Source organism: Kwoniella dejecticola, chromosome 2, assembly GCF_000512565.2.
Source record: "Kwoniella dejecticola CBS 10117 chromosome 2, complete sequence".
Classification (NCBI taxonomy): Eukaryota; Fungi; Basidiomycota; class Tremellomycetes; order Tremellales; family Cryptococcaceae; genus Kwoniella; species Kwoniella dejecticola.
In genome coordinates, this window is record NC_089302.1 from 1,077,372 (window position 1) to 1,089,315 (window position 11,944).

Genomic DNA, 11,944 nt, shown 5'->3' on the forward strand with positions numbered 1-11,944 from the left:
GTCTCGTGTCTGGTACTCCTTGACCCTTGACAGGTAGCGCAGATTGACCGACCGAGCCTGGAATTATAGCAGTGTGTGTTGGTTTCAGACAGAGGTATCCGAGAAAAGATCACGTTCTAATCGTAACGAGGATCGTTGTGGTAGCGAGCTAATTAAGGATGATATTCACGATGCAAATCATGTCAGTCAATTTCAAGGGATCTGTCTACTGTCTACTCTTTGCACATCAAATGGGACACAAAAAACCTTCAGATCGCTTGCAAGGCATGATCATACTTACGCGTATCATCTTTGGCACCGCATCATCATAGTACTGCATGTAAGTATGTAAGTGAGCTCATCATGTCTCAATGGCTAGTATGGCAAGAAGTACGAAGTACGGTACTCGGCGGGAGTGTCGGTGCGGGATAGCCTGGCTATTTACAAGTACCTCAATACTATTTGCAACCGCGTTTTAGGTGTACTTTCACTCTTCCCCGCAATGACCTCACTTACATAGATGTCAAGAAGGGGTCCACTGACGAGCAAGTCCAATGCTCCTCGTCTGACCATTTCCATATTTGTATTGTACTCACATTCCCATAACTCATACATAACGTTGTTCTTCCCGTCCTGCCGATACTCGCTAAAACGCAATAACAGCAACGCGGGAATATCCGTTGGGAAGGAGCTCTGGTCCTGGCTTCCCGTCCGCTTGACTGTCCCGCACTCCTCCACAAAAGCCACAATGACATGTGGATTATCTCACCTTCATAGTTGATCTCCCCGCATCTGAGCGCATCGCCTGCCTGTCTACCTTTCTGTAGCTAAGCTACTTTGGAAGTCGAAGAGCCAAGGGGAAAAGCAGTGTTGAGTTGACGACCTACTGGAAACGGGTAAGTAGAGCGGATGAAAAGGTGTCGAGAATGACGTTATCATACCAATCTTCGGGAATTATTACGACCCTTCTGACGTCGTGCCGACCCATGAATACATGTACATGTCTAAAATTGTATGTCACCTCCCGATGAAACATCCCGGGGAGTCATCACGCACCTGCCATCTATGCATCCAGGCATCCATCCGCTCTACGTTTGGCATGACAATACATTTTTGCGACACTACAAATGGCTTACTGACATCATCTCACATGGAATAAGCTTACGACGATGCCTATGCCTAGTTGATGTACTTCTTTTCAATTTTTGATACCATCATCAAAAAAATGCAAGGACAGAAAAAAAGAGTGAAAAAAGAGACCAACAAGGCGACGTAATGCAAAGAAAGTCTGGATTGTTGTTGGGATCACTCACATCATCTGAAACAGCCTAAACATCTTACGTCGCAATTCAGAAATAGATCTGCAAGCTGCCGCTGGGATCTACTCGCCGAGCAATGGACTCGTTGGCCTCGACTCTGACATTGAAAACATCCATGCAAGCTGCATCCACCGAAGTCATCTGAAAATAACAGCAAGTAGATGTCAAGATGTTGATCGTTGGATATGTGTATGTGTATATGCATGGAATCGAGAACAATTGTGATTGATGATGCGTATGTGATCATACATTTATGATTGATGTCATTGTCCAAGTATAACATGCGCATGCCTATTCCTATCCCATACCATCCAACACTTGCTTGTCCCTCAAGATTCTCTCCTGTTCCTCTTCCATGAGAATTTTTGAATACTTGGATCTCGCTCTAATCTGAGGCCCAAAGTAAAACGCTACGAACGGTACCGCAGCAAGTAATAATGCTACACATCCCCAAGTGAAAGTCGTCCATTTTGGCGTCAAAGCATCGTACATCTAAGTAAGCAGTACATAGGTAGTCACCGAGTCAGCCAAACTTCATCACTCCCGTTTGGAACAGCAGAGAGGGAGTCAATTTACTTGTAGCGTGAAGAACGAGAATGCTCCTCCAAAACTATTTCTCAGGAAACTCTGGGCAGCGATCGCTGAAGACGCGTATGATCCGTAACATTCCGAAATACTGCGTGGATGATCGGAGTCAGCTTACCATTGAGATTCAAAGGAATTGGACGGACTCACTACACGAAAGCGCTGATGTAGATGGTAAAGACAGCCGCTGAGAGAGGAAATCGAATTTAGCTTATCGATGAAGGTCAAGGTGAATGGTTGCGCTGCTCACCAATGATAATGACTATACCCAAACACGGGACTATGTAATGCACGGACGGAGTCGCAGTAAAGCTGAAGATGAAGCAGCCTATAGCGAAAGTCAAGCCGGCCGCCATGGGAGCGTATAATCTAGCTTCAATTCCCTTCTTCTCGACTTTCCTCCTGAAGAACGCACAAAAGTGATTAATATCCCTGGAAGCGAATGATATGCACAGGCGACTGGATGCTCACCTATAAATTGCATCTTGGACGAAGTTGAAGCCGAATCCGATCAATGTGCCGATACTGGATGAAGGTTCCCTTATCAGTCTACACAACTGACGAGTGACGCGACTATTTGACCCACGTTATCGATATATAAGCGCACCCGACTTGATTGGTCGTGAATCCATACACATTCTTGAAGTTATACGACAGACCGGTGACCATGGTGTACAGCACACCCCACTGCACAAGATGACATCGTCAGCGGATTATGCAGTGACAAGCTTGCAGTCGGTCGCAACTCACTCCCAGACCCATCCAGATCGAGAAGAATAGCAAAATAGGTTCGACGAGCAAGAACGCTGTCCCGTGTGTCAGCCGACAGATAATAGGCTATAAGGGAGACCTAACTGACTGATAGCTCGCAGACTACTGGACTTCATTGCTTGAACAAAGTTGACCTTCCCTACTTCGCTACGCGCAGTATAACGACCGCCATCGCTCAGACCCCGTTCTTTGCGCAATTTATTGGCTCGACGACGAAGGATGATACTTTCTCGAGTCTCTCGCATGAGCACGAAGATTGGTATAATGAGGGCAGCAATTAACACTAATATCGAAAGAGACCATCAGCCTTCGAAAGCCCGTCAAGGGAATTGTCGACTCAAAGAAGTGCACTCACTAGCTTGGATCCACCATATCCACCTCCACTCCAGCTTCGGATTCGACTCGACCCAGCAGAAGAAAAACGGTCCCAGCCCACTGCCTGCAATTGCGGCAAAGGCGAAGACTGCTGATGGCAAGCCTCGGCTGAAGTTGTGCATCGCTGTCAGTAACGATCGCTTGAAATTGAGGCGTTGGTCATAGGAGTGTGACTCACTCGGCTGGAACGTAGATATCGGCAATGGTCCCACCGACCAGAGTTGACGCAACACTGCCGGATACACCCTGCAATACACGTGCGAGAAGCATCGTGGTAAGGTTTTTCGATCTATTTCACGATTCCGCTTGAGCCAGATATTATCTGGACAGATTAATTTCACTCACAAAGCCATCATAATTAGAAACAGGCCGTAAAGTACCACTGCGATAACGTATGACCAGCGTCTGCCGAACTCCTCCGATAGCGGTGCAAGCAACAAAGGCATGGTCGCGAATCCCTACATCAACAGATAGATCACCAATTCACATGTCAGCGCCCTATTCGGTCCCTGGGATACAGACTGATTGGCGCATTCGTCGGCGCATGACGGGCGAAAAGGACTAACGAAATTGAAGATACCCAATCCAATCGCAGCCTGCTCCCTCGTGCAGTTCAAGTCCCTAGTCAGGCTCTCCATTCCTATACTGAACGCACCGACGTTCATCGAAGTTTGCAGCGTGAACAGAGTCGCCACGATCGTGATACCGAATTTTCTGCCTTTGGAGAAGTTGAACGGATTTTGCGGCGACAAAGGCGGAAAATCCACCCAAAGTAACCTGTATTCATCTGATCCCCCTGCCTGCACCTGCGAGACCAGCTCAGGCTCCAAGACTAGATTGGTTCCATCCAGGTACGTCTGCGTCAAGACTGGTCCGTATGAGCATCCGGAAGGGAGTGCATGAGACGGCGGTAAGCCCGTGGGCGATGTTGAAGATGATGATCGATCACACAGATTCTTCTCTTCTTCCTCATATTGGGTCCTGGTTTTTCGATCATTTCTACACGATACGGGTTCTATTTCCGATTGTTGATGTTGAGTCGATAAGTTGGATTTGATATGAGCGATAGGTATGATCGGATCCGCTGCATCGAATCGTTGTTCCTCTCTTGTAGGTGGTGAACTCATTCTTGAAATCGATTTTGACAGTGACAGCGGGAGTGGTGCAGAAGTGTTGTTTGTATTGCTTTTACTGGAAGATTCTCGGGAGAGGGCCATTATAAATGCGATTTCTAAATTTCGTATATTAGGGTACTAGGTAGGCCAATGACGCCTAGATTGTATATATTTACAAGTGTAGGGACCTCGAAAGGAGCGACAGAAGGAACAAGAAGGACCTTCCGAAGGCAAGATTGTCTATATCTAGAAATTTCGCTGTGTGATGTTGATGTTGATGCAATTGGATGATTCGATATTCTGTTCCGGCTTCGTTTTGATCTTTGTGATGGGTGAGAAGACACACTACAAATCGCTTTGTGGCTTCTATTCGAAGGCTTCATTTACTGAGAACGACGACTGATCCACAGGAACTTGAGGAAGATTTCCTAATTTTACGCAGTCATACCGCGATTATACCATACGCGACCACACATACACAATCACGGACTCCGGCGCCGTCTCCTTTCGCTCACTTACTTTCTTAAAACACACTCGCTAATGAGTCCTTTGCGCGAACCCAGCTTGAGAGGATGAGTCGAAAATGTAAAAAATAATGGCGTAATTACGATTTCCAGCAACAAGCGCTGCTTTGATTTTGCGCTATTGGCGCCCCACTCATCATTTTTGCGGGTGATCCGGAGATGCGCGAAACAATTTCAACAGTTCAAAGGCATCAGAGCCAAGCTAAGAAGTCAAACTAATTTAACGCCCTGATCTCCCAGCTCAGATTTCTACGTCCGGACGACATGCCGAGGATCACACCCTTTGCATCGCACGAAATGGCGGAGGTACCGGACTCCACGGAATTCTTTCCCTCGGCAGTGCCATGATCTCTGGATGGATCCATATGCCCCGAGCCTGCAAGTGTGATCACCCGATTGTCGGCACGTCGGTACGCGAGGCGGGGACGATCAGCAGCGTAAGGAGCCGAACGCGCATAAAATTAGCCTCGGCCTGTGAAGACAACGGCTGACATCACGACGGACGACTCTGTCCACAGACTGCAACACGACCCGCGCGGAAAGCCAGCGCAGTGGCGACAATCAGGTCAGAACCAGTACGCCATGGCAGAAAGAGTGTGATCTCCTGAGATCTTTCCCGGCTCGAGGAAGGAATTAGCTGAAGCGCGGCTTTGCGAGGAGCATGGGCGCCCCAACCTCTGCCTGCGAGACACAGTTTCCGAGGCTCGGGCTGAATAAGCTTCTAAGGGGAGGCTTGCCAGAGCTGAGCCGTGCAGACCAGCCATGAGGTCCTCAGATGCTTCACGGAGCTCAAATCGTTGAACATTAGATTTCCGCGCTCATAGCACGAGCTCGTACCACCGGGAAATTGCCAGAAACTGCTTTGGTCTCCACAATCTTGACTCGTGATGAGCACCTCATACAGATGGGCTGCTCGACATCGTGCCGAGATGAGAATGCATAGTCGTGTGTACCTCTTTTTCACAGTTCATTTGAAGCTGGCAAACATGCATTATGATCTGCTCCAATCCGCCCTCGTGGTGAAAGTGTCTAGCATTTAAGCATTTAAGCTTGGCGATCGGACTCGGCCGAAGTAATCCATCCACCAAGATGTGGAAATCCTCACGATCGATATATCCCGAAATTCAGCGGACTCCTCGTGGGTTGATCTCAGTTAAAGTATCGTTATCTGATAATCTCCTGGTAACACTGCCAGACTTGCCGTCGCAGCAGCTGCCTCCATCGTATCAACATTGACATCGAATCTTTGCGGAGCAAGAGGATCTGAAAGACTCACTACCTCGCTCGTCAGCTTAGGCGCTCTTCGACTTCTCTATTGTCCTCGTTCTATCACCCATCCTAATTCCTTCATAGCTTACGACAGCGCAGCGACTCGCTGAGTAGAGAATCACTTATCGTCCCGTTGTGCCCAATATGGTCAAGATAGCGACCTTCTTGGCGGCTTTCCCGCTTGTGATGCGGAGTGCGTATGCGGCCATATCAGAACATTGGTGGAACATCAGCTATGCTACTGCAAATCCGGATGGAGTCAGTTTTATTTGCAACATTGACTGTTGAGTAATATATTCTCACTGATATTGATCTGTAGCTGTACGAGAGGAGAGTGATAGGTGTCAATGGAACGTGGCCGTGAGTGCTGAATCATCTCTGACTGCGAGCAACATCCCTTGATTGCCTTCCACATGCTGACTTGCGACCCGTTGCAGTCCGCCCCCGGTCACAGTGACTCAAGGTGATATCATACGCATACACACATATAATGGGCTGGGAGATCCGGATATCGGGACGGCGCTGCATAGTCATGGGATGATGTTCAACAATTCGAACTGGTATGATGGAGCGGTAGGGATCACCCAGTGTAGTATACCGATGGGGCACACGTTAGACTATGAAATCGATACTAGCATCCAGGTGAGTCCCATTGTCGTATCCCACTTTGTTCTCGCAAGTTCCTACAATACAGAAGTGGAGCCTTGACAGGCGGAAGCAGCATCCGGAAGGGCAAGGACGAGGGCATCGCTTGCGCTAAAAGGGGCGCAAGGGAGAGTCGATCAGCGGAGAGAGAGGCAGTCCCGTTTAACAAGAGAGAAATGAATGATACTTCGGCTGCCTCGTACAAATGAATAGGGCGCTGACATATTCTTTTCCCCTTCAGACCGGTACATATTGGTTCCATGGACATTACTTGGGTCAATACGTGGATGGCCTTAGATCTCGTGAGTTTAAGTAATGTTATATGGTCGGTGTCCTAACTCACAGCGGCCCTCTTTCCCTGCAGCTCTGATCATCGAACCGAAGAATGCGACCGGGCGCTCCGACGATCTGGAATGGGATGAAGAGTTCACTCTAGTAGTGTCGGACTGGTACCACCGACAACATCTGGACTTACTGACAAACGAGTTCTTGACATGGCATAACCCCACCGGCGCAGAACCTGTTCCAGGTAAGCTCTATTCGTGTACCAGTGATTTGCCGATCATGCAGCTGATTTGATCTGTCCTGTGCAGATTCTGCTCTGATATATCTTGTCAAGGATGGTCAGTATTACCCATCGCCCGAAGCAATCTCGAATGGTGAAGGGACAAACGACAATCTTAGCATACCGTTCGAAGCTGGAAAGAAGTACAAAATGAGGGTCATCAACATGTCGGCATTGGCTAGTGAGTACTAGTGATTTTGCATCGTGACCAATTGTGCAGTCATCTGACATTCGTGCCCTCAGTGTTCCTCATTGCCATTGATCAACACGACGTACAGATCATTGAAGTGGATGGTGTGGAAGTGGAGCCATATCCCATCGATGTTCTCACGATCTCCGTTGCTCAGCGATATTCAGTTCTCATCCAAGCTAAAGACACGGCGGACAAGAATTATGCTATGGCTGTCATGCAAAGCGAAGAAATGTGAGAAGCCTGTATCCTCCCTCAGCCCGATGGAAAAGTCCCCGATCAGCGTTGACAGCGTTGACTCTGTCCTCACAATAGGTATGACTACATCCCCGAGGCACTCGTCCTCAACAACACCATTCAAATCACTTACAACTCCGAAGCTCCACCTGCGGCCGAAGCGGTATACGATGAGACTTCAGATTTGGATGATACGGTACTTGTTCCTCTGCTCAAACGAGAAATGGCACTGGCAGATATCGAGTTTGAAATTCACGCAAATTTCGACACATACGATGATGGAACAAACAGAGGAAACTTTAACAATGTAACTTTCCAAGAACCGAAAACGCCGACCATGTTCACCGCTCTTACAATGGGAAACAACTCCTTCCGATCAGACGTCTATGGGAAGATGACCAACGCCATCGCTTATCCGCACATGGCGAACATACAATTGACGGTGTACAATTGGGATGCCGGACCCCACCCATTCCATTTCCACGGGCACGAGTTCCAGATCGTTCAAAAGTCCATCGATGTGACGTCTGACGACCCAGCAGATAACCCGCCGTTGCTAGAGGGGCAGAGCAACCCCATGAGGAGGGATACCGTCACGATCCCCGCCACTGGGAAAGTCGTACTCAGGTGGAGAGCTGATAATCCGGGTGCATGGTTCTTCCACTGTCATGTGAGTCTGAGTGTAATTCTCGAGTATGACCTTTCTGCCTTCAATCGTTATCATTTATCAACTGACCATGCCATGACATCACTCACTCAGGTCGACTGGCATCTTTCGTCAGGTTTAGCTGTTGTGTTCGTCGAAGCGCCCGAGAAGTTGCAGCAGAACAGCGACGTGCCCCAGCCGCTGATAGATCAGTGCAAATACTGGGGGTTGCCTACTTCCGGTAACGTGGTGGGCTTGAACTCCACTACGGATTTCATGGGTCAACCTTGGGGACCGTTCCCTATGATTATTGTGAGTCTATCCTCGACGGCCTTATCCTCCTTCAAACATACAGACCACCCCACTCCCTGTCTCTCTGCTGGCAACATTATCATCATTCCATGTTGCAGCTCAAATACCGTCCCTTTGGTGACTTTTCGACTAAGCTGCTTGAATCGTGACTGATATTACGCATCTGCTTAGGGCTGGACACCTAAAGCTATCTTATCGATTATAGCATGCACGATAACAGCGTTGATAGGCGCATTCACGGTCGTTTGGTATGGCAAGGATGAGTTGGCATCTAAGGATATCGAAGAGGAGATCAAGAAGAAGATTGAGGCGAAGAGGAGTAAGAAGGGATTAGTCAAAAGGATGACAAGAAGGTCATAGGATACTGTAAATAGACATCCAACAGTGTAATGTCACGGATACTGTAACCCTGTATGCAGATCAACATCGTTAGCACCATCATGAAGCTTAGGCCGCTTTTCACTCGGTATGCCCCCGGCTTCCTCATCCGTTCACTGCCAGGATGACCAATCCATTGAGTGCACCAGTCCTCACTACGAGCCACCCGCCTTCTGGAGTACCGGTACAGCGATTGAAAGAGAGCGATGAGGTACCCCGAGGGATCGATGACGATCGCAGAGGTATTTGTCTAGGTGCTTAGGAATGTTTGAAAGGATGACAAGCTAAACGGATCAGCCGACAGACATGCTGTCAGCCTACTCGTACGGCAAGCTGTACCGCAGCACAGTGTACTTGGGTTTGCCGGACTCGAACATGCACATTACCTATTCAAGGGTGAAATACCACATACCGATCGTCCTTGCCTATCTTTATCAACACTGCAGTTCACCCCGGACCTTCTATTGCAAGGGACAGGTTCTTCCAACAGGGTGCACACGACTCCATCGAAAGATGTCGAGCCAATCCCCTTCCGGTCCTGCCTCACCCTCAAGACATACATCAAGTGGCGACAAGAAAAGCTATACTGTTCATAAGTTGCGGACTCTCGAGTGTCCCTTGAGTCTAATCTTCCCTCACATACCGAAAGACATTGACAATACCGAATGGACCTCTCGACAACTTAGGCAACAAGTCAACTTGGTATCGTATGGACCTCTCAGCCCCACAGTCCCACCAGACGAGGCGCAAGTGAGTCCAGGGGCGGACTGTAAAGGTGATGAAATCCACGACAGTGTCAAACATGACCAAGAGAATTCGACAATTCTCGCCAACGAAGATCTCAAGATCATCTTGCAGACCGGTATCATGACTACATCGCCTTGCGGTGTCCGAAGCAAAATAGCAATGTTAATTATTCCGTCTACTATAGTTCTATCTCCCCCTTCGGCGACAAGGGATAACGAAAGGATGATTGAGATCCATCCATATCCCTTAAAAGGTTCTTCTAGGCTGTTCTCGACAATGGCAGCTGATAGACTCGAAGATCCAACCAAGACAGAGACCTTTTCTGTAAACTTTGAATCAGGGTTAAATGATCATCTCCTTGATCAGGCCCTTTTCGATTCTACCCCTTTTCAAGAAGCGACGAGGGACGAGACGATGCGTGCTTGTAAGCTGATTGTGTTCAAGAAGAAAGGAGGTAGTCCGTTCAAGAATATGATCAGGAGAAAGATAGTGCAGTCTCCCAATCAGGACTTGAAGGGACAAGAGAAGGACGCGGACGAGGATGAGATCGTGAAAGTTGGTAAAGTGATAGTAGGATATCGATTTTTCGGGAACATCGATGATTGAAAGGAAGCGCCATCGTTCAGGGATGATACCGACGGATAGCAGAGGGAAGTATTATGCCGTGCTTCAGTGAGAAAATCTGTGTGTGTCGTCGCAGATGAGGACAGACAGGTTTATGTCAACAATCTCACACATTGCCAATGTACATACGTGTGCTGCGAGGTGCGGCACAATTTGAACAGGTTCATGTACAATTCCTCCGTCATGGATACCAATGGCTGCGGCACCGTTGTATGCGTTTCGGCCACGAGGAGCTATAACGGCTACTTTCCTCACCATGTTGTAATCATATATTGTCAATCTCTTTAGCCCTCTTTGTGCGTCTCAGCCATGCTGTATGGGTCCTAGCTAGATATTGTACGGCTACAAATGAAAGACCATGATCGTACCTTTGTACTGGTCCTTCTCCGGAGGGCGTTCCATGCGGCTACTATGTGACGTGTGTCGCTCTTCTCTTTTCATCCATTCTTACAGAAGTGCCTCTTGCTCTTGCAGGTTGCAGACGGCGTGCTGGCTTTTGTCCTTCTTCTTCGCGTCTTCAGAGGGATTTAGGAGATTGACAACTCATAATTATAACAAAGCGCCTATCTCTTCTGATAGCATCAGATCCTTCTTCATGTCGTTCCCTGGACATCACATTCAATCTGCTAAGCCGACACACCACGCTATGACGGGTCAGATCCCATTACGCAGAGGTTCTACTACTGAATCCCCGGCACAAGATCAGACTCCTGTTCACTCAAGCGCAGACCCACCCGTACCTCTGACCTCAGCCGACAGAATACTGAATCTCAAGACGTGCCCATACCCTCTAAGATCCGTTCTGACAGACTCCGCCCCGCTCGACTTTGAGCAAGAGAGCGCCTCTGACATGACTATCGATCAATCTCATAATGCTAGAACGGACGAGATGATATCTCTTCAAACCGGAGTTCTTGGAGCTTACAGATTAGGCATGATCACCATCCCTTCGACCATCCGCATCACGGCGCCCGAAGGGAAACAAAGGAAGATCGATATTCATCCATATATCTTCAAGGGCACTCAGTCCTCTGACTCAAATTACGTAGCTGACTTACTTGAGAAGGGTACTAAAGAAGTATTCTCTCTTAAATTGATGAGTAATAATGGGGACCAATTCCACCTTGATGGGAATGCTTTCAAGGCTGATTCTGAATTTTGGAAGATCCTCAATGAATCCACCGATACGGATACTGTTAAAGGTAAAGATAATGCTGAGGGCCATGTCCAAGAATCAGGTGAAAGTGAACGTAATGGCAAATCTCTCAACCTTGCTGAAGGACAGATCGAGTGCAAGGAGATCGTATTTAAACGAATGCCAAATACACAATTCCGAGTTCTCGAACCAAAGTCGCCACTGCAACGCGAACGAGTCAAACAGAATGCAAAGGATGGTCTGAAGGATGGTGAGAAGGAGGATGTCAAAGTCATCGAGGGTAAGATGTTGATTGGGTATCGATTCTTTAAGCATTTATGAGGCGAAAATGACCTAAGAAAGGCACCACTACGAAGGTACCGATGTAATGGCATGCCACAAGGCTACTCAAGATCATTAATGTATTTTTGCATTTCACACTTTCATGTCTACAGAAGAATGATTGATGCAATCGTGCCATGCCGATGTCGAAAGGGAAAATATGCTTCCTCACTTGGCGCACAATAC

General features: G+C 48.0%; 4 protein-coding genes across 4 annotated transcripts; 3 read left to right on the top strand and 1 right to left on the bottom strand.

Annotated features, from left to right (window-relative positions):
• Window positions 1-1,595: 1,595 nt before the first annotated feature.
• On the bottom strand, window positions 1,596-4,246 carry I303_101843 (uncharacterized protein; the record flags this gene model as incomplete). The annotated part of the gene is made up of 12 exons (XM_018405369.1): window positions 1,596-1,790; window positions 1,875-1,974; window positions 2,034-2,070; window positions 2,134-2,285; window positions 2,355-2,408; window positions 2,470-2,570; window positions 2,634-2,689; window positions 2,743-2,937; window positions 3,010-3,137; window positions 3,208-3,318; window positions 3,375-3,487; window positions 3,596-4,246. The coding sequence occupies 12 exons, from the start codon at window positions 4,244-4,246 to the stop codon at window positions 1,596-1,598; spliced, it is 1,893 nt and encodes a 630-aa protein (XP_018265650.1).
• A 1,835-nt stretch (window positions 4,247-6,081) lies between these two features.
• On the top strand, window positions 6,082-8,892 carry I303_101844 (uncharacterized protein; the record flags this gene model as incomplete). The annotated part of the gene is made up of 10 exons (XM_018405368.1): window positions 6,082-6,195; window positions 6,257-6,297; window positions 6,375-6,579; window positions 6,824-6,884; window positions 6,947-7,111; window positions 7,176-7,328; window positions 7,391-7,571; window positions 7,653-8,244; window positions 8,335-8,532; window positions 8,704-8,892. The coding sequence occupies 10 exons, from the start codon at window positions 6,082-6,084 to the stop codon at window positions 8,890-8,892; spliced, it is 1,899 nt and encodes a 632-aa protein (XP_018265649.1).
• Window positions 8,893-9,423: 531 nt separating this feature from the next.
• I303_101845 (uncharacterized protein) lies at window positions 9,424-10,263 on the top strand (the record flags this gene model as incomplete). The annotated part of the gene is made up of 1 exon (XM_018405367.1): window positions 9,424-10,263. One exon carries the CDS (start codon window positions 9,424-9,426, stop codon window positions 10,261-10,263), a length of 840 nt encoding a protein of 279 aa, XP_018265648.1.
• A 613-nt stretch (window positions 10,264-10,876) lies between these two features.
• I303_101846 (uncharacterized protein) lies at window positions 10,877-11,758 on the top strand (the record flags this gene model as incomplete). Its single annotated transcript, XM_018405366.1, has 1 exon — window positions 10,877-11,758. One exon carries the CDS (start codon window positions 10,877-10,879, stop codon window positions 11,756-11,758), a length of 882 nt encoding a protein of 293 aa, XP_018265647.1.
• Between the last annotated feature and the right edge of the window lie 186 nt (window positions 11,759-11,944).